The 22,596-nt window shown below is 29.7% G+C and overlaps 2 protein-coding genes across 2 annotated transcripts; one reads left to right on the forward strand and one right to left on the reverse strand.

Annotated features, from left to right (window-relative positions):
- Positions 1–114: 114 nt before the first annotated feature.
- Positions 115–22,437, forward strand: LOC111622821 (basic proline-rich protein-like; the record flags this gene model as incomplete). Its single annotated transcript, XM_023365243.1, has 2 exons — positions 115–307; positions 22,161–22,437. Coding segments are annotated over exons 1-2 (411 nt in total), but the record flags the coding sequence as incomplete, so codon positions are not given.
- On the reverse strand, positions 3,476–4,280 carry LOC111622839. The gene has a single exon (XM_023365263.1). It carries the CDS (start codon positions 4,212–4,214, stop codon positions 3,627–3,629), a length of 588 nt encoding a protein of 195 aa, XP_023221031.1. The 5' UTR covers positions 4,215–4,280; the 3' UTR covers positions 3,476–3,626.
- Positions 22,438–22,596: the final 159 nt, after the last annotated feature.

The following is a 22,596-nucleotide window of genomic DNA, read 5'->3' on the forward strand; positions in this document are numbered from 1 at the left end:
TCGTATTACCGATAGCAGTAATGATAAATAATTATCAATAGAAAATAAAAAATATTTTCAAAAAATTATTTATTTAAATATTTTGTTATTATTTTTATTTCCAAAAATGAAAGACAGATGGCGCCGTTGGCGTGTAGTCTCGCTCCGTTGTCGGATTTTTAGTGCAAGTTAATATGGCGGAAAGTGTAGTTGAGGTTACTCAACAACCCGCTACTCCCGTAGAAAAATCAGAAGTACCAAACGACGCTGCTAGAGGCGGATTCGGTTTCCCTCCTCGTGGACGCGGATTCCCTCCTAGAGGACCTAGGTATATAAATTTTCTTAATTGTCGCTTTTAATATTATATATAATACTTAAAAAATTGTCAAGTATACGGTTTGGTTAAGCCTAAAATTGTTCGCGTGTTATTTTCAGTGCTTTGATGTAACAAAAGCGTCATCTGAAACTTTGCTTTTTTTATTTTTTTTCTTTTCTTTGCTTCGGACATTTTTTTTTCTTTTATGATGATTTTTCTGCAATAACCGAGTCAAAAAAATGTTTTTAAAATAACATCGTGTGTGACAATTGCATTGATCTTTTGTTACGTGGTAAGATTTTCGGCAACACGGGAAGATATTGTCGACGTTATTAAACAATAATAATAATAATAATGATCATAATAAATAATGTAGAATGGGATAAAAATATATTTAAATGGCATTCTGCCAGGGTTTTTCTATATAATGTTTTTATTGTTTTCATAATATACAGTCTTTAAAAGACAGAAATGATTTTAACAAATGTTTTTGTTTACAGATTACAAGTACAAAATGTATATTTAATTAATTAAAATTATAATAGATGCAATGCAATTCTGCTTCTTTTTGATGTGAGATGTGGATTGTGCCAATAGTAACGAATGCCAAATGAATCTTAAGATTAAAATATGATTTGCTTTATAGTTGAAATAGCATTTAATACACGTACGGATGGTTTAGTATGTGATTATTCTAATTGCGGATAATGTTGAGTCATTTAATGTAACCGAAATTGCCAGGTTTGGATGTTAAAATACATTATAAAAATTTAATTTGTTGTTGTTGTTGTTGTTGTTTTTATCGAGACATTGAAACACGCTTTTCCGGCAGTTAATTTTAATTAAAACTAATGGTTTTGGTCCAATTTATTAGCCTTTGTTGGGTTTATTTGTGTATTTTATTATATAAACATCCCTGCAAACCCAACGTAATGCAATAACTCACAATGACTGCCGTAAATCGCCGGGCTATAATTTGGCCGGTTCTTTTCTTCCGGTTTGATCTAAATTATTTAATTATTAATTTTAATACGAGATGGCACCTAATGCCTCCCTCTATTGCCAAATTTGTTTGTAATTTAGAATTATTTATTCTAAATTATAGCCTGATGATTTATGGCAGTTGTTGGTGAGTTATTGTATTTTATCATATTTCAAAAATAGAATCTCTATTTAAAAACCTGATGGTGTATCAATTTGGGCAGTTAATTTTAATTAAAACATTCGTTTTAATTAAAATTAACTGCTGGGAAAATGTGTAAGATGTGTTTACTGTCTTGATATAATGTGGTAGTTCCAGCTCCAACTATTATGAGTTGTTATTACCTTTGGGTAAATAGGTCTTTTAATCCCTTTTTGTGCTGTCACCCCAACATGTGGCATAACAATAGCTGATGATTTCATCTTAGGCTGGTATACACGGTAAGGAAATCCTTTGAGGATTAACCGGGATTTTTTTTTTCTATCTATCCATTTTTAAATAAAAATAATTCTTTATACGTTGGGAGATATTTTAATAAGTTTTGTAAATTACTATGTTCGATCCAGCCAGTTATATCCGAGTTTTTTTCGTCTGTTAAGCACATCCTTTGAGGATTTCCTTACCGTGTATACCAGCCTTTACTGTTACCAGTTTAGGTGGATCCCAAAGTGATTACAATAAGCAGTCTATTGTGTTTTACTATGCACATTAGCAATGCATAGTAAAAGTATTTGAATTATTAGTTTTTTGTTGTGGCATTTATGTAGAAAGTTTAAATATTATATCCTTCCCTCAATTTTGATCAAGTATAATTTTTATTTTTATATTTTTGTGTAATAATAATGTATGTAGCAAGATTTCAANTTAAATACATATAGACATTTTTTAAAGATACAAAACAAAGTTATATGTAAAAAAAAAATACAACATATAAATGTTTAAGTAAAGACAGTAAATTATAAATATTAATATTCGTAGTTAAAGTTCTTTATTTCAAATTGTATTTAAATAAATCAATAACAATATGAACATATTTTAATACACGTTTTCTATATAAGAATAACTATTGATCATTATAAAAATATATATTTATACTTTGGCCATTGCAAAGAAACATACAAATGAAAATCAAATTACATTGAATATTTACGCTGATTATTAAAACTAAGTTTTTTCTTGCATCATTATTCATTATTTATAATCATTTTCTTAGAAATCATTTTGGTTCCATTTGGTCTTTCACGTTAGGAAAACGTTGGCTAATGGATTCTCTATTATGAGAATGAAATAAATTTCATTTTATGAAAACAATTAGCCAAAAATTAATCAATAAACCAGAAAAATGAAATTTATTTAATTGTTATAAACTTTTTATTTGAAGCTAGCACATAAAATGTAATATCATAATATTTATGCAGAGGAATAACTTAAACTATGGTAAATAAAGTTTTTTGCATAAAATAATGTAAAATAAAAAATAAGAAAATAAAAGTATATAGTGTACTGTAGAGAATATGAATGCCAAATGATTATCTTTTCTATTAGAACTAATTTTAAACTTATATAAACGTTCTAGCCTGTTTATCTATATAATCTGATTTTAAGAAATAGCTGAAATTTTTTTTTTTAGATATTTTTTTATTATTAAATTGGATTTTAAAACTTACATTTGTTTCACATTTATATTAATATAAATGATATAACAAATTGTGAGATATGTTTTCATACCGTATTATTTTTTTATGGGCATAATCTATTTCTGAAAATTACTTGTAAAGATAAATTTGTAAAATAATTAATTTAATTTGAGAAAAATTACAAATGATTCCTGACTCCTCAAAAGTTCATTTTTTCACTAAAATATGCTAAATTGTTAATCATTCAAAAAAAGTTTGTTTTGAAAATATATCATTAAATACCAGCAGTATGATTTCTTTTTTTACTTGTTGGTGTACTTTTAGACAGTTGTTTTTATTATTGTTATTGTTAAGGAAAAATACTGTGTTAAAGAATAAAACAATTTCTAGACCTTCTTAGTTGTGCGATTGTTTTATAATCAAAATCATCTCAGTTAAACTTTATTTCAAACATTTCCCAGATTGAAATCTGATATACTATCTGTAAATTAATATTAATTGGATAAGAATTTTTAAAATTATCTTATCCTATTTACAGTTATAAAATTTCATATACTGTATGCATTTTCTACTTTTCATGTGTAAAAAATTTTCTAAAGAGAATGATATGAGTTGTAAAGTTTTTTTAAACTTTGTTTTTCCATAATACAAATTTAAACTTATGTTCCATTTGTCAAAAGGAATAAAACAAAAATGATGAAATGTTAGTACATTATGCTTGAACATTCAGCAGCAGTTTGAGATGATTGGTCATTTCGACACAGTTTTCTGGTGCTGATTCTTTGATACTCTGTTCAAAGTTTTTAAAGGGATCTTGGGGTTTCATATTCATGCTCATCCAATGTGAATTATTTGCAGCCAAAGATTTGTCAACAACGGTTTCAATGGCCACATTCATCCAGTGAGACGGTGGTTTAGGTAATGCTGCCGGAGACGGCGGATCACTGAATTTGGCACCAGCATACAATCCATTGTCACTGCACAGTGTAGTCGACTTGGTCGATGACATTCTGGACCGAGAGGGGTTGGCTCCCTGCTTCCCTTTTAGCTTTGGTGAATTTCTTTTCAGTATATTAATGCTGGCCTTATTAGGAACAGTGGTAGCAGGTGGTGTATAACATTTCCTCCAACCAGTGCCACAAGTACATGGAACTTGTATTCCCCATTCAGAAACATTCAAAGTTTGCCTTCTAGGAGGGCTAATAATACCATAGAGAGATGAATTTATATATTGGCCTCTGCACTGCACAAGCGGCAGTCCGACCACTTGAATGGCCTCAAAACTATTACTGATCATCATAATTTTAAATCAAATTTAAGCAAATCAATAGTTTTACCATCAAACATACAGCTTTCTCTATTTGTATATATTTATAAAATGGCTGACAGCTGCGTTACGTCAATAGAAAATCAAATGCAACTATTCACCTTCCTTTTTGACATCAAACTTCCTGTTATCTCTACTTCGCCCAATTCTCTTCTGTCTCTTCTTACTAACTCATTAAACACTTATCTATCATAAAAAGTCTATTTTCTGTACAATACGATCTCAAACCTGTAAACATACAGCCCTTATATGCGATTACCGACATCCTTCTCAGTGCTGCTTCATGGTTTAGCTTGATGTGTTTTCTTTATGACTAACCAATACCATATTTTCTTTGTAGTGAATCATTTGATGTAAGTTAATATTTTCTTTGTAGTGAATCATTTGATGATGAATTTATACAGAAATGTAAACCAAAATGTCTGGTTTATTTTTAAACAATAATATACTGTTAGTGTTATGTTTAATAAAATAATAAAGATTTCTAAGTAGGGGTTTTTATTTTATTTAGAATAAATGCAATATTACTTAAAAGCAGTTGGAAGTATGAAGAGGATAGTTTTTATTTATAAATATTTGTTAGAAAGTGATTCCAGAAATATTTAATATGTTAATACTCATTTTTTAAGACATAATTTTGTAGATGGAATGGATAAATCTTGGATTGACAGTTTGATAAAATTATTATATTTTGACAATTGATGTAAATTGCTGTTTATATAACCATTCTTAACCATAACATTGAATGCATTCGAAATTTGTAGCTTGCTCATAACAATTATTATATTTTATATTACAACATTAATGAAAGAAAATTTGATAAAATGTTTAAAAATGATTGAAAATAATGACAGTGATTTTCAGTGATGATTGAAATTAGTGTAATGAACATATAGGTGTGGTACATTTAAGATCCTTTCTTCCAGATTATTCTAAAGGACCTTAAATGTACCACACCTTATGTAAATTTGATATCTAATTACTAATATTAATACAAAATGATGATGTAACCATTACCTTTAATAAAATTTTAAATAAATAAATAAATCTAGATATTATGGCTGATATACATGTCAACAAATATTAATCCATTCAGGATAAATTAAACGATAAAAGAACCAATAGATTTTTACTATGTTTAGGTTAATATGAAAATTTATACCTCAGATTATAAGAATTTGTTAAGCTAAACTGGAATGCCACCTGCTAATAATTTAAAAATTTTAAGAACATTTGTTGATAATTGACTGTTTATTTTAATAATTAATACTTATAATCATTAATTTTCATGTAACATAAATAAAACCTACAGAAAACAATGGGTTTTTTTCATCATTAGATGAATATTTAACGAATAATAAATATAGAATCCATCTAAGTATAATTAACTATATAAAATTACAATAAAAATTTTATTGAAACAATATGAACTTTGTAATTGTTTTTAATATACTGTTAAAGAAATAAATGAAACCACACTAATATAACAGCAGGATTAATATTGTGTTTTTGTGTTTTCTGTTATAGCAGCATGTATATTGTTATGCTGTTAAAGATAATTTTACATTGAACTAATTAATCATAAATATTAATATTTAAATTAAATTTAAAATTTTTTATGATAATATAATTAATTTGAAGATATTGAAAATAATTATCAAGGTAATAATTAAATAAAAATGATTTTGTTTTTGTATTAGTTGAGATTTTCCAATATATTCATGTTTGATAATTTCTCAGTTATTATCAAAACATTGTTGTTTATGAAATACTATTATAAGTTTATACTAAAATATGATAATGATAGAGGATAGGATTTAATAACATGAAAGATATTAATGAAATTTGAACTATTAATAAATATTAAGCATGTACAAACAATAACTAGCATGTGATGTGTTCAGTTCTAAATTTATGCACGGTTCTAAATGTACCGTTTCTAATAAACCGGTACATTCACCAACTTTGACGATTTGCGCAGAAAAGATTGAAATATACAGGAGCAGATTACATGATGCATGCATTAATTCTAGGGATGCTGAAGGGTTGCCTTCCGCCTGGAAGTACTTAATCAAGCGATTGGACAGATCTTAATGCCTTGTTTTTAGTGTTTTTTTTAGCATATCTTGCGTTTTATAGAATTTAGCATAATGTATTACGTTTTTAATGTTTAATTATCCTATGCTTATTTTTCATATACATATTTTATAATAAGAGTTTTTATTTTATTTTATTTTTATTTATACATTTATATACTGTATATATATATTTCATTCGTTATTTTGTTTTTTGTATTTAAAATTTTTGTTCTATTTTGTTTGTATTCGAAAAACTTAGCCTGATGATGGCCAATAGATTTGGCTGAAAACGTTAGCTTTTCATTAAAAGTTTTTCTCAGCAAATTAAGGTGTTGTTTTTTTGGTTTACAAGACTGGAATGTTTTTAAATTTATATTGATCTGAACTAGCATAATTTTTGTGAGAAGATTACATCCTCTGCCAGACAAAGTATATGATAGCAAATTCTTAAATATTAAAACACAAAAAAGTATTATAACAAATGCTTTAATTCCTTAATCCTTATGCTATTTATCCTGTCAAGTTCATTTATAAAATGTTCTTTAAACACAAACACTTTTGGCTAATCATTACATTTTATTATCCATTCCAAGTTAGTGTGAGGCCTACCATTTTCCTCTCCAAAATTTGTTGTTATTTTATATATATATATATATATATTCATGAATTGTTGTTTACATTATCTATATAATTTTAATCATTCTGCTAATAATATATTCTCATTAATCAGAAATATTGTATTTTAAACTCTATATGTATTTTATATCATTTTTTTTGTTCTGTCTGGTTGTGTAAAGAACAACTGTTAGCTATCAGACAGGATGCCCTTTGGACCCACATCTTGAAGATGTGTATATAAACTCAACACAGAGATTGTTTTTATATCAACCAACCTTGTAAAGGAATTTGCCTATTTTTTTGATTTCAGGGACCCACTTTCCAAATTTTTAGTAATGTCGATTTAAAATAATTTAGAGAAATTTAGATGAGGGGATGACCATCGTTTCCCCCTTTTTCGATGGTGTTGGGTGACTGATGATATGTTATCTATGTCACATTGATGCATATTATTCTTCATTGACAAGAGAGGAGGAGGACCATTGGATAACTAATCATGCTTTTTACAAATTACTTCCCCTTCCTCTGGAATAAAAGCATGATTGGTCAAAAATGAAGAATAAAACTGAAAGAAATGATGAAATCAACAGACTGGACCGACTGACAGCCTGACAACTGAACAGGAGACAACCAACTGAGCAACTTAGCCTGGGAGTTAGACGTAGAGGACAGAGCAACCCAGTGAGAGATGGAGAAAACTGCTGAGCGACGGACCTACTGAAGGACCAACTGGAGGGACCGAGTAAAGGAGAAAGAAGACGAAGAGGAGAAGAGCACAGGCAGAGAAAGTGAAGAAAGAAGAGATGATGACTATCTTCTTGGTATGTTGTGAGTCACGCAGTTCCGATGCCCTTCTGTTAGGTACTCCCACCATTTTATAAATAGAAGTAGGTCAACTTACTAAATTGGATTTTATAATTTAGTTTTAAAATTTTGTTTTTCGATAATAAACTTTTTCATTTGTGCTTGACTTTGCATTCATCCTCCTGAGAGGCTCATTCCTGGACTTTGGAGTGACTCTTACCCTTGTGCCTTAACTATTTGTTTTTTTTGTCTAAATTGGAGGTGTGTAAAACAAAACACACCTGGTGGTAGGGCCCTAAACTAAACTTGCGTAATCTAATTTTTGACAGTCACTACCTCCACATTAGCAAGCTGTTAATACTTATTTCATTTCTAATATAACTTCTTTGTGCACACCGGGATGTATAATAAACAAAAATATATATTGTTTATTATACAGTATATATTTTGTCAATACAATTAAACAAAAAAAAAAAATATTAACTGATTTCAATGTTATGTTCTTGTATATCCACATTTTTTTTTGCAGCCAAATGTTCTTTCTTTTTCTTTTTCAAGGGTGTTTTTCTTTCTCTTCACTTCATACTAACTACTTTTTTTTTAAAGTTTGTTTTGTTGTTATTTTCTCTCCTTTTTCAATCTTCTTTATATTCCATCAACTCTTATTTCCAAGTTTCTCTTCATGATAACTATGTAACACTTATTCCTTTCTTTATTTTCTTCTATTGCCATCATGTAAACTTTGTTTTGTCTCCTATTTCTATTCTTTTTACCAAAATTCATTTCTTAATTTACCAAACAATTTGACATTTTTCTTATAAAAATTTGCAGTTATACAGTTTATCTGGCTAATCATTACATTACAAATTCCCTCATCTTTTCCTTCGGAAAAGATGAGGGGATTTGTAATGTAATGATTCATTTGTGTTCATTTTGGTCATCCCAGGGGGGGGCCATCCCCAGGGGTGACCCATTGGGGATTTGTAATGTAATGATTCAGATGTGTTCATTTTGGTCATCCCCTCATCTTTTCTGAAGGAAAAGATGAGGGGATGACCAAAATGAACACATCTGAATGATCCATGCTTTTATATGCCTGTACACCCACCAAATTGTAACAAATATGGCTGAAGAGGGACAGACAACCTGTCCGAAATGCATACCATTGTTGTAATAAACCTGTGTATGATTACTCTGACAATGTCAATAGTGTGAGTCCTCCAAAACTTAGTGATCATAGTCATCCCCTCATCTTTTCCTTCGGAAAAGATGAGGGGATGACCAAAATGAACACATCACATGCTAGTTATTGTTTGTACATGCTTAATATTTATTAAAAAGTATGACATTAGTCTACTACCAACATAGTAGCATTGCTTCTGTAGTAGAGAACATTGTTTGTACGAGCTGACTGCTTGCAAAGAAACATATGTAACCTTTTTTAAAACAGCTCTTACTTTTGTAACTGTAATCTTGTTTATAACTTTTTATTAAGTTTGTCTACCATAGTATTATTTCACAATTAATTTCATTAACAACAATTTTAATCTCTGGTTGCTATTTGTATGGAAAAAATAATATAATGACTGTGAAAGATATCTAATATGAAGTTATCCATGCACAGCAACAAAATAGATTGTTCCTTTTATATGCCTGTACACCCACCAAATTGTAACAAATATGGCTGAAGAGGGACAGACAACCTGTCCGAAATGCATACCATTGTTGTAATAAACCTGTGTATGATTACTCTGACAATGTCAATAGTGTGAGTCCTCCAAAACTTAGTGATCATAGTTCCATATTGTAACATGAGGACAAAAAGCAATTCACCAATAAATATGAGTGTTTTAAGTTTAGTAAGGATTTTTTCAGTAATTTGTATCCTGATGAAGGCTGAAAGGGTTATAACTCTTGGAAATTAAAGAAATCATTTAAAAAATTTCCAATAAAGCAAAAAACAGTGAATTTTAATTTTTAATTATTAATCTTAGCATGGTTGTTAGCATAGCTGTCTATTATGCCAAATTTTATTATTTTAATTAATTAAAACTTTGCATAAATTAAACCCAAAAATCTAGTAGTTTGTATTTATGATGAACACTAAATACCCATTTTTAAAATTATTTACCAAACTTTGACTCAATAATAAAATAATTGATTAACAAATATAATTGCAAAGATGATTACTTAAATTAGATACACAAAAGAGAATAACAGGAGCATAAATGTATATATTGTATATACTAAATGATAACAAAGACTTGAGTCTACAATTATTATATTGGAATAATTCTATAATAAATAATAAGTAGATTTAATTTTCCAGCATTCATTTTATATTGTGAATGTTAGTCTGTTTCAAATAAATTGGGAGCTAATGTAAACATAGACATACCATATTTACTCGCATATAGGACAAGAGTGATTTTAAACATCAAAATAAAGAAAATCAGATTTATTGGATACAATTCTAATTTTATATAAAATGCACATAAATGCGCACATTGTCCTGCAAAAATTACTGGCATTTTAATCTTTAAGGAAAAATCTTGTAAAATCGACAATGTAATTTGTTCATGTAAAGCTGAACACTTGGGAACCTTGTTTGCCAATTCTTAACAATTCAATCCACTCTCTGTCAATTACACTTATTTCTTTGAATTCTGATTTCTGAATAATCATCTATTTTCACCTGGGAATAAATTTAAACTTATATTGGATTCTCGTGTGATTTTGGAATTCAATTCAAAAGCTTTGCTTTTCCTATTGCTATTTATTTTTAGTCTTGACAATATACAAGAACAATTCAAATGACCCAGATAAAATACTTTTGTTTTTAAATACTATAGGGTGAGCATCTGGTAAAAAATGCAAATACATGGTTCACAAAAATTATTGCAAAAACGCAAAGAATCCTTTGCTTACGTGTATAGGATGACCTAGGTTTTCAAGGCAGCAAAAAATGAATAAAAACCTTGTCTTATATGCGAGTAAATATGGTATATCACTTTGCTTTCTGGTTAATCTAATTTACATGTCAGCTTAACATAAGCTTGAAATATCACTGATTCTTCCATATAATATAGTTCCAAATAATTTTGTCTGAAATAGTTTTATAATAGGACTTATAAATATGTTTTATTTATCTGAAAAACTGTAGATTTTCTTTCTGTTAATAATGATATTACTGAAGCTTACAAATCTTTCAGTTATAAAAATGTTATTTATGATGTCTTATCTGAGAAACAAAGAACCTGTTAATTCCTGTAAAATGAAAATAGTGGTTATGTAAGATTAAATACAAAAATTCTAGAATGATTTAATCATTTTTAACTTTTGTATTAAAAGATTATTAGAGCCAATAAATATAGAATTTTGTGTTTAAAAAAGAAATAAAATCTGTTAATTAAGAATTACAAAAATTACTGCTTTTTATTAAATATCTTTTCATTTTAATTATTTGAATTGCTTACTATATAACCTGTTTTAACACTTATAGATATTGCATAATTACCCCATCCATCTTGTAATCTGTTTGCTTATGATAAGCCACCAGTGACTGCATCAGCGTAAGCAAACATATACATGTTTGAGAATGCTCTTTATCTGATCGAATGTAGTTCAATAATATATGAATATTTAAATAGTATGATTTTTTCCTGTTTGTTTTGATGTATTTATTTTAGGTATTTATGATTTCTGTGTAGCAATTACACCTGTATAATTCTTAATACAGGTCTGTGTCTGTATAAAGTAAATGTAGATTCTTTCAGATATAAAAATAAATGTATGCTAATTAAATCTATCTCTCTACCATTTCATGGTGGTGTTTATTACATTTTCATTGTGGTGATGATTCTTTCTGTTTTCATTAGTAGTATCAGGTTAAATTTCAAAAGAATTATGGGAATCTTACCTAATTCCAAGAAATTTCCCTTGGAAAAATTTCAAGGGAGGGGACCTCTTGCCAGTTTGTGCTGTTGCATTGTTAATTATAGTAACTTGCAAATTGATTATTTCTGATTTTGATCTTTAAAGTAGGCCAAAAATTATATTGCTGTATTATATACTAGAGGTCAAGCCCGTAGTATAATATTAATTGGCATATTTAAATTTTAAAACATTTTGCAACTTTAAAAACACTATGTTAAGTTAGGCAAAATTATAAATTTGAGAGAATGTCTAATACCAGTAAAATGTGTTTTTTGAAAATATTTAAATTTTTTCTGAACCTCTTACAATTAAGTTGGTATTAATTAACTAGTTAAAAATTAAAACAGAAATGAAAAAAAAATTTTTTTTAAATAAGTGCAATTTAAACTGTACTGTTCATCATTTTTCCAATTTTATTTTTAATAATTTTGATTGTGTAACGCAATAATTTATGATATAATTTTTTCAGTTTATTAGTAATCTTATATGATTCAAAATTTATTAAGAGACAATTTAATACATTTTTGTAACAGATTATACTAGTGTGAATAGAGAGGTGAGTGCCAATGTTCTATTGTTGTCTTTGTTAACTTTCTTTAAGCCTTGCATTTGAAGAGCCACATTTATCAGCCTACCAAATTAATAAACAAACTTTTTTGACTGAGTAGATCATAATAGAGACAACAGAAGTGGGACATACATTTTTAAAGCTCCCCAAAATCCTTCTCGCTTCCTTATGAGAAAGACAAAGCAGTTTTTCTCTTATTTGGAAACATGAATTTTATCCCCTGAATATTGTCAGTTTACCATGAATGACTATAATTTACATGCTTATTCAGTGTTTCTTTGTGTTAATATATTTCTGCTTTTTATTGTTTATTGTTCAGGAGTTATTTGTTTAATAAGATTGTCATCTTTTGGTCAACAATCCTTTGTTTTAAAGTAGAACATCCAGTTATTTAACTGGATGCTTTTATAAATACCTTACACACATAACCAAAAATACTTTTTGTAACTGTAAGATATGGATGTTTCTATGAGAATTTATTATATGATTATTGTGTTGTTAAGATCATTTGAAGTTTTTGTAATTGTATTTCTGGCTTTACTGGTCAATGGCTATACTGATATAGTTTAACTAATATGAAGCTTGTTTTAGTTGATAGCTTACAACTGTTCAAGATATTGTAGTAATTTGGTTGAAACTTGTTTTTTCTATCATTAGCTAAGAGAGTCTGGGACAGATTTTTGATTTTAAGTCTTTGTCTAACCCATGAACACCTTAGTAATTTAGACAATGAGCTTTTATAAATTGTAAATGACTTTTTATCATTTTTGTGTTCTTCACATAAATGGGCATACTTTTATACCTAAGATAGTACAGTTTAGTATTCCTTATATGGAGATAAGATATTATTTATAAGTTTCTTACTGTGGATCAGTGTTAACAGCCCTTGGCTGCAGTTTTCTCTATAGATCTTATTGCCGTAGATAACCCCACAAAGAGCTTATGTTACTTCCAACAGTTCAGCAATGGTTTATTGAAATTGCTGAACTGTTGCTTTGAGAAGGTGGTGATTAACAAGACATTTGCTACTGTTGTTGTTATAACAATATTTTGTGTATGATATTGGATATTGCAATATTAATTTTTATAGATACATAGCCAAACGATTGCTTTAAATACTCATTATTAAATACTATACTTATTAATTTTTGTTATGTGTATGAAGCAACTGGTTATTTATTAATATATTCTAATGCATTTTTCATTCTCATTGTTGTTAGAAAATTTTCATTCAGATTTTTCTCTGTTATCAGAAAGAATTTCAAGAAATTTTTAGATTTTAAAATAACACAGTTCTCATTTGTATAAGACAATAGCACTCATTTGACTAAGACTGTACACATGAGATATAACTTGTGTATGAATAATTTATAGAATATTACAATGGGCTATAGCATCTGCCATATTTGTAAAAGGATGAAAACATATACAATATTTGAAATTATTTCATTAATTCTCATTTATAGTTATGGAATCATTTCAAAATTCATATAATATGTTTTTTAAAAGATTCACTACTGAAAAATTGGTGTGTGTTTTGGCATTGTTGTTTTATCTGATATATTTATTATATAACTCATTGTAATTTTTGATTATGTTGAAAACATGTTTTAAATGGTCTGTAACTAAGCAATGCATTAAGAAAAAATATGTTAAAATATATATTTTTTAATATAATTTTTCCTCTACTGCTTGATTATTGGCATGAAAATTAAAAATATTTTTGTAACAACCTTAAACTTTGGATTTTTTTACAAAAATTCAATGTTTTCAAATTAGGCCTCAGTTTAAAAAAAATATTTTAACCATAAAAAATAAATGAATATGATATTATTCTGCTTTGCTTCATAAAGGAAAGATTATTAGTTCACAAGATATAAGCAAAAACAGTGCTGCCTATGCAACTATTATGATACTATGATATTAGAGAGGTTGCGGCTGAAGTTCAAATGTTAAACTTGTACGGCAAGCAGAAGCACACATCTGATGTTTGAACTCCAAGTAAAACATGTTGTGCTACACATTCACATCACACACTGACTCATGGGATATTGAAAAATGGCAGAAATGCTTAACAATGATGAATGTTACCAGCGAAGGTAAATAAACAAATTAAACTATTTTAAAGTATTTATAGGATGTTTAATAACGCTAAATAGTTATTTTTAATTAGCATCGTATCTCCTACCATGTGATAGGACTACCTCATACTTTTGTTGGGGGAAGTAGTGGCTTATGTAAATTGAAAGCAGCTCGGGAAATTATTTTTAGAAAATTTACAAATGTATTATGCTGTTGATGGTAAAAGATACTATGAAAGAACAAACCTACTCCTACAGAATTATGATAAGTTATTATGAACAGAAATATATGTAAATTCTATAGGCACTTCACATCACTTGCAGGGAAATTGAATAATTAAATAATTTCTGGATTAAAAATCGTCTGTTTCTTTACAGTGTTATTCATAAATGCTTAAATAATCATTATTTTAATAAAATATGTCATAATTTTAACCCCAAACACAAAAAAGAAATGAATTTTAAGCCGAACTTCTACTTGCCATGCTAGACCTAGCGAACGCCATTATCAACCTTCTAGAATTGCCAGATGACGGTGCTTGATGTTTGACATTTGAAAACATCAGCTGCAACCTCTCTATTATCATAGCAGTTGCATAGGCAGCTATGATAATACTTTGCAAATTTTGTTGTTATTTCAAATTGTTTAATTTATGATTTTGTTTCTGTTTACATATTACTCCAAGACAACAATAATTTGGTATCTTTATTGAGTTCCAAATTAGAAAAGCTTATTACTTTTGGATGGTGTTCCACAGCAATTTAAAAATTTTAAACATTTTGCCAATTTTTATTATGATGAACAAACTTTTCATAAAAATGTACAGCAGTATGTTTTTGCAACGGCACATGTTAAAAGACCATGTGATGGCATTGGTAAAATGCTAAAAAGAATAGTAACTAGATCTTGTTTATGAACTGTATCCCATTGAATTTCAATGCCATTAGAATTTTATGATTGGGCTTCACTGGCATCAAATTTATTGTGTATGATTATTAAGTACAGAACAACAATTTTGTGTCTTCAAGTCTTTAGTTCTTACAATCTCAGTTTGATAAAACAAAAGCTATTCTCATACTCCCTTCATTGTATAATTTCAAGTGATAGTAATAACTTAGAAGTTAAACACTACTCATCCAGTATGGAATGTGAAATGGTTTGCATTTTGAAAAGAAAATGAATGAAGTCTACATTGTAATTTGCACTTATTTCTACAACTAACATTTTATGGTATGTAAATATTGTTGAGTGATGCATAAGTGGAGCTTTTCGTAAGTCAGAAAGTGTTTTGTCTGTGATCACAGTTCAAAGCAGCCACGATCACTAAACATGATTTTTTTGCAAATATGTTCAACTCATCAAGGCTGATATCATGACAAAGCCAGAAATTTGAACTATGGGCTGAGCTATTCCAGGTCATATTATCCATGTAAAGTCTACAGACTAATGTCTGGTTATATGTTTAAAGTAACCACATGATCATTAAACATGTTTTTTGCAAGTATGTTCAACTTGTCAAAACCAGTATTGTAATGAAGCTGGAATTTTGAAATTCTATCTATGAGCTGAGATATTCAAGGTCAAAGTTTGCTATGTAAATTCTATGGGCTGATTGCCTGTTATGAGTTTAAAGTACAACTAAACTTGAGGTTTTATAAATACACTTTATTCCAAAATAATAGCCACTGTGAAATGATGTTAATAAAGGAATAAGAAGCACATTTTCAAACTGATTCTCATGATGACACAAAGCATTTTAATGAATATAGAGCTTTATAATTTATATGTAATCAATTTCCGTTTGGCTCAGTTGGTCTAACTGGCTCTCAATTTCCTATCATTTTACCACATAAACAGTCATTTCTTTCCTTTCCAATTTGTTTGCAAAGAATGTTATAAAACAACAGAAGGAAATTTATTATTGGTTTATTATGCTAACGTATAATAAAATAATTTTATCAAAAAATAGTAATAAAATAAAAATATAAATGAATTTTAACAATGTTGTATATATACTTGTCTCAAAATGAAAGAGATATTGCCACTTCATCAGTTAAATTGCAATTAATAAGCAAAATAGTACATATTATAGTATAAAATACAGGACAGTAATAGATTAGGGATGAATTTCTACAAAATATAGTTTTGGAATACATGATAAATTAAAGGTTTTATTATGGGAAGAGGAAAATTGTTCACATCGTTTTGTGGAAAATTACACCAGTTCTAGTGGAGAATAAGGAACAAAATGTCTTGCGTAAGACTTCCTGTACTAAATTCCCATCAAAAATACTAATTTAGAGGAAACGTTGCAATTCTATAATGAGTCTGAAGCATTTCATCTAGCCATAAATGTATACAGAGTTATCTAATTACAGTAGAGCGTCGATTTTCCGAAAGTCAATCATCCGAAACATCAACCATCCGAAAGCATTCCAGTCGGCAAATTTAAATTTTCGCCAGTGCTGTGGCGCTTCAATCTTTGGCTATGTCTTGGGCTACTCAAATATTTTACCTTTTTGATACTAAATTAACATCTGAAGTATAAATTTTTATTGTTTTTATATTTTTCAATATATTTATTTTGTTTGTACAAAATAAAAAAATAATTTTTAACGATACAATAGTCTTTGTTAGGCTTAACATCGACGAAAATTCAACGTGAAGCGACACGCAACGGAGAAAAATTTCAACATCGGATACGTTAAACTCTTTTTTCGTACATAAATCGGTTATCCGAAATATCAGTTATACGAACAACCCCAGTCCCCAATTGATTCGGAAAATCGACGCTCTACTGTATCTACAAAATTAAAATAAAACTTTTCCAGAAACTGGGTTATACTATATTGTACAAAAAATCAGTATCTTTATATTCACCCAGCTAATTTTTTTTTAAAAAAAGAACGTTTTTGGTCTACTAAGACCTGCTACAGGTGAAAAATTTTAAAAAGAGATGGAACTTATAACATTTTGATGTTCTAAGAGCCGCTTCAAACTAGTGCTTTGTGAGAGCAAAACGCTAGCAAACGTGTACTAGCACATCCAATGATGTCAAAGGCTCCACTACTTTCTTTGTGGCTGTGTGGTTTTTTCCTTTGCTAGCGCAGCAATGTGAGTGTATGCTCGCTGTTGACAGAATTCATCAGATAGAGCAGTCACGCTAGCAAGAGAGAGTGGGGAAAATGGATGACATCATGAACATGTTGTAAAGCATTGAAAAAGAAATAATAGAATTTTATTGATGTTAGTAAATTACATGATTAATACATTCAGTATTGAAAAGAAAATAGTTTAAACATTGTATATAAATATTTTTGGCTAATTTTACCCAACTAGTTAGGTTTAACTAGTAGGCATGTTTTTCCCATGCTATACATTAAATCTGACTTACAGAACTTGTAACCAATGCGTATCCAATTGTTCATTTAACAACCAAATGTTTTCATAACCCCTTCTGGGTTCTTCATCAGGAGAACAGCTGGATCGAACAGCAAAAAACAAAGACATGATGTTTGAATAAATCCAAACTTCGTAAATTTTGAATCATTCTAGGAACAATTCAAAATTTACAAATGTTCGATCCAGCTGTTCTCTTGATGAAGAACCCAGAAGGGGTTATGAAAACGTTTGGTTGTTAAATGAACAATTGGATACGCATCGGTTACAGGTTCTGTAAGTCAGGTTTAATGTATTGTATACAACCCGATGTGCAGTTGATGATATATAATTTTCCCATGCTGTTTCCAATGAAGTCGGAACGAAAACTGACTGATTACAAGTATAGGTTATAATAAAATCTTTGTTCTATAGCCAGTCCACATCTGTGGAATCCAAGTCATGTGGATTATTACAAAAAGAACAAGAGGGATTTCACACTGACACAATTAAGAGAGCTTTTAGCTTTTGAACACAGAATCAACATCACTTGTAATTAATCCTGACCATGAATTTAATAACTGGCCTGGTGGCAACACTAGTTGCTAATCTCCCATGATGGAGCACTTTTATTCCAGCAAATGTTGTGTAGTTTGCAGCCGCTTCATGCCTGCATAGCTTACCTAGCAAAAATGGCTCATAGCCTCATGGGAAAAAAGGTGGGGCTTTGGAGCTTGACTGAGTGTACGCTAGCTCCTGCTTCCTGGAGTTTGTGGCAGCTCTAATATGTCAAATGCAGAAGAGCTCACAGGTAAATTCATATTTAAAATTTTATAAATTGACCAACAGGATGCATCCAAGTGTAAAAGTTCTACAAAATAACAAAATGAAACAAATTCTGCATCCAAGTAAGAGCTGCAAAGACAAGCCTTTGGCATGTGTAGAATTAGTAATGTGGTCCTTTTCTTGAAAAATTTGGGAATCCCTGCTGTAGAATATCAGCAAGTTCTAGATATGAGATATGCACCTAATGCCATTTGTAGAAAAATTGGAGGTAAGTTTTTCCAATTTCAACAATATAATGCAACTCGTTCATAAATCAAAATCAACTTGGGACTGATTTATGGCAAATGCTGTGCATGTTATTTATTGGCACATGTTCTCCTAATCTTAATTCTACAGAAAACATGTTTGGTATCTTAGCAAGGAAAGTGTAGAGGAATGGAAAGCAGTATACATCAGTGGAATCATTAAAAATTGCAATAACTGATGCTTGGCACAAGATCACAGATGAGAAGAGGAAAAATCTTATTAAAACAATGCCAGATAGAGTTTAAGAATAATTAATAAATGTGAGAGGCCAGATGAGATGAAATTTTTAGTTAATTACAACAAAATATATAATTTATTTAGACTAGCACTTAAATTTCACATACTATATAAAAGAAAATTTTTCCAACATTTAATAGAAAAAACTGGATGGATGTGATCGCATCCTTCCAATTTTTTATATTACATGTTGGAAAAATTTTCTTCCTTTCCTTTTCTTGGGGAAACTTCCTTTCCAAAGGCGACACATCTTCTGAATGTATGTGTTACCAGGAACTATCATCCTAAATTCATCTATTGGTTTAAACCCTAAACATTACCAAAAAAGGGCATCAAAATCAAGGGGGAGGACCCCCCGAAATAAAAAGATGAACATCGCAACTGACAAGGAGAGTTCGCCTATCCATATCTTTGTGCAGGTGTGTTCCGGCTGCGTTCCATTGCCGATCTTTTCATCCACCGTTGTTGCCAGACCTTAACTGTCTATTCCTACCGGACATTTGATCAATGACTCTACTCTATCTGGTGCTATCCAATCTAGCAGAAACCTCTTCTCCCCTTCGGCAAGACGATCTACTGCATCAGACAACTTACCAATCAAGGTATTTTGCATCACATGTAATATTGTAAGCTCTCTCGGCTAAGAACTCGCTAATGTAAAGACTCAATCGTGTTATGCTATTTAGCTTTGTCCAATTCAAGCTGCTCCTTGGAGCTAAGCAGAATTCTCTGTTACATGTAAATAGTTTATATAAATAAATGGGTATATTTCCAAACATTGCTAAACCTGATATATAACATAACTAAACACCAACCGTATGCTGAAAATCTAGCGTTGTAATAACCGTCGATGGTTATGTAGTTAGCTTATATACGCTGGAAGAGGAGATAGGACTAGAGGTCCGGATAGTGTAACTGGCAACCATCTGCACAGTAAGCAGGAGTTGTGGGTTTGAGTCCTGCTCCGGGCTGATTTTTTCTCCCAGCAGTTCTAAATTATTTAAATTAATTAATTTATTTATAATTATTAATATTAATAAGAGATGGCGCCTAACGCCTACCTCTAGAGCCAAATTGGTTACGTAATTAATTTAGTAATTAGCCTAAAACTAGCCCGATAGATTTTAGGCATACAGTTGGTGCTTGGGTATATTTCCTTTATAGAGAAAAGTGTGCACTGCTTTTGGCTGCATTGGCTCATGGTCGGTCTCCATCCTGGACTCCTAGTGTTTACATATGCGACTGCTTACGCATAATTGGAATAGCAGCCGAAGGTTTCTGTATCAACATTAAAGGATACAGTGGTGTCAGTCCTGACATAGGCATCACTGGTCTGCTGCCAACCCTCTGGTCACATAAACAAGGTGACCATATTTTGCTTATTAATAAATAAAATCACTAATTTAAATATTAATTAGTGGCTCTATCATTTTGAGACAAGTATATCCTATACAATATTGTTAAAATTCATTTTATATTCTTATTTTATTACTATTTTTGAAAAAATTATTATTATATGATATCATATACATTCTAATTGTCAAATTTCTTTTGATTGTTTTGTAATGTTCATGTTATTTCTTTAGTAATGTCATTATTTCACACTGGAATGGACTAAATGTATAAATCAGCAAGACTGATATGATGAAGTCGAATTTTGAAACTCCATCTGTAAACTGAGATATTAGATGTTGAAATTTGCCATGTAAAGTCTATGGTCCAATTACCATTTGTAAGCTGTGTCAATAGAGTTTATGATTGCTGTCAATTTACATCAATCTCCACGACAACTTTTTATTTTGATCTTTGCAATGGCCATTTAATATGCATAATGTCATGACAAAATTAATTTTTCAAAACATACACATGTGTTCTCTGGTTGCACATATGCATGTTTTAACCAGTTGCTGGATCTACATTTAGGTTGCTGACTGCACATTAGGTGTTTTGAATGTTTTTTGAAGTTTTTGTCAGTTATAACTGAACATTCACATTCTCCTTTGAACTTGCAGGTTTTAAACTGCTTTAGACAGAACCAGGGCTGCGGAGTTGGAGTTGTAGAGTTTTGCTGTTTTAGTCGGAGTCGTCAAAAAATCCGCCGACTCCGACTTCCTTTTACTTACCAACTTGTTATGTATATGAAACGGAGTCAGAGTTGGATGGTAAGGAAGAGTTGGAGTCGGTAGATTTTTACGTGACTCCATAGCCCTGGACAGAACATGTCACCAGATGTCTTTTCATATCAAGCTGAAAAAGTAAAAATTATGCTTCAAGCTTACTTTTATTTTCCCAAAAAATACTTTGTTAATAAAATATTTTTTAACTAATTGATGGTCACTTTAACTTGAGTTTTCATGATTTAAAAATGAAATTATGCTATTTTGTTACATCTTGTGAACTGATAATCATACCCATGATTAATAATGTATTTATTTGTATTTTTATGGTAAAATATAAAATACCAAAATGTGGACTAATTTGAAAACATTGAATCTTTGTCAAAAAATCCAAATTGCAGGGTGGTTATAAAACTATTTTAAATTTTCATGCCATGCCAATATACAAACAGTAGAGGAAAATTTACATTAAAAAAAGATATTTTAACATATTTTTACTTAAGGCATTGTTTAAGTACAAACCATTAAAAATTTGTTTTCAACATTATCAAAAGAAATATGGTAATAAATTATATAATGAAAAATATCTGATAAAGCACTTTTTTTAACTAATGAATCATTTTAAAAAAAGATATAAAAAATAGATTGAGTTAATTGTTATTAAAATACATAAATAAATAAATTATTGGTGTATTTTGCTAATCAAATGATACAGCTGATTCATATTGGACTATAGTAAGGCTAATTAAATTAATTAAGAGAATAAACAATTTGGACAAGAGGTAGATGGTTAAGCTATCATCTTGTGTTAAATTTAATAATTAGAAATAAATTTGAATTTATCTGAAAAATCTTACTTTTAACCTTGTGTAAAAAATTTTATCATATTTACTTTAGTTGATGAGGATGTGAAAAATAAAATTTAGAGTAATAGGCTTTGTTTCAATAATAAAAGTAAAAGTGAAAGCTTTGATTAAAGAATATTTATGTATTTTTAAAATTCTTTCAGACCACCTTTTGGACCCAGAGGACCTCCACCACCCCGATTTCGTGGCCCACCACCTCCACCAATGATGAGAGGACCGCCACCACCACCACATATGAGAGGTGGACCAGGCATGATGAGACGACCACCACCACCAGGTTACAGAGGTCCACCTCCACCACCTTTTGATCCTAATTTTCCTCCTCCCCATATGCCACCACCAGGAATGCCCCCACCACCAGGTATTCCACCACCACCAGGAATGGCTCCACCTGGTATGCATCCTCCTCCTCCAGGAATGGTATGTTTGACATATATCATTTGTTCAATATATTTTATGTAATAATATCAGTAAATCTTTAATTAAAAGACACTAGCTATGATAAAATAGTTTATTCATACTACTTCCATTAAATGAGTTTAAATATATTACATTATATAATACATTCTACCAGGGTTT

Source organism: Centruroides sculpturatus, unplaced genomic scaffold, assembly GCF_000671375.1.
Source record: "Centruroides sculpturatus isolate CEXI.00-Female unplaced genomic scaffold, Cexi_2.0 scaffold332, whole genome shotgun sequence".
Classification (NCBI taxonomy): Eukaryota; Metazoa; Arthropoda; class Arachnida; order Scorpiones; family Buthidae; genus Centruroides; species Centruroides sculpturatus.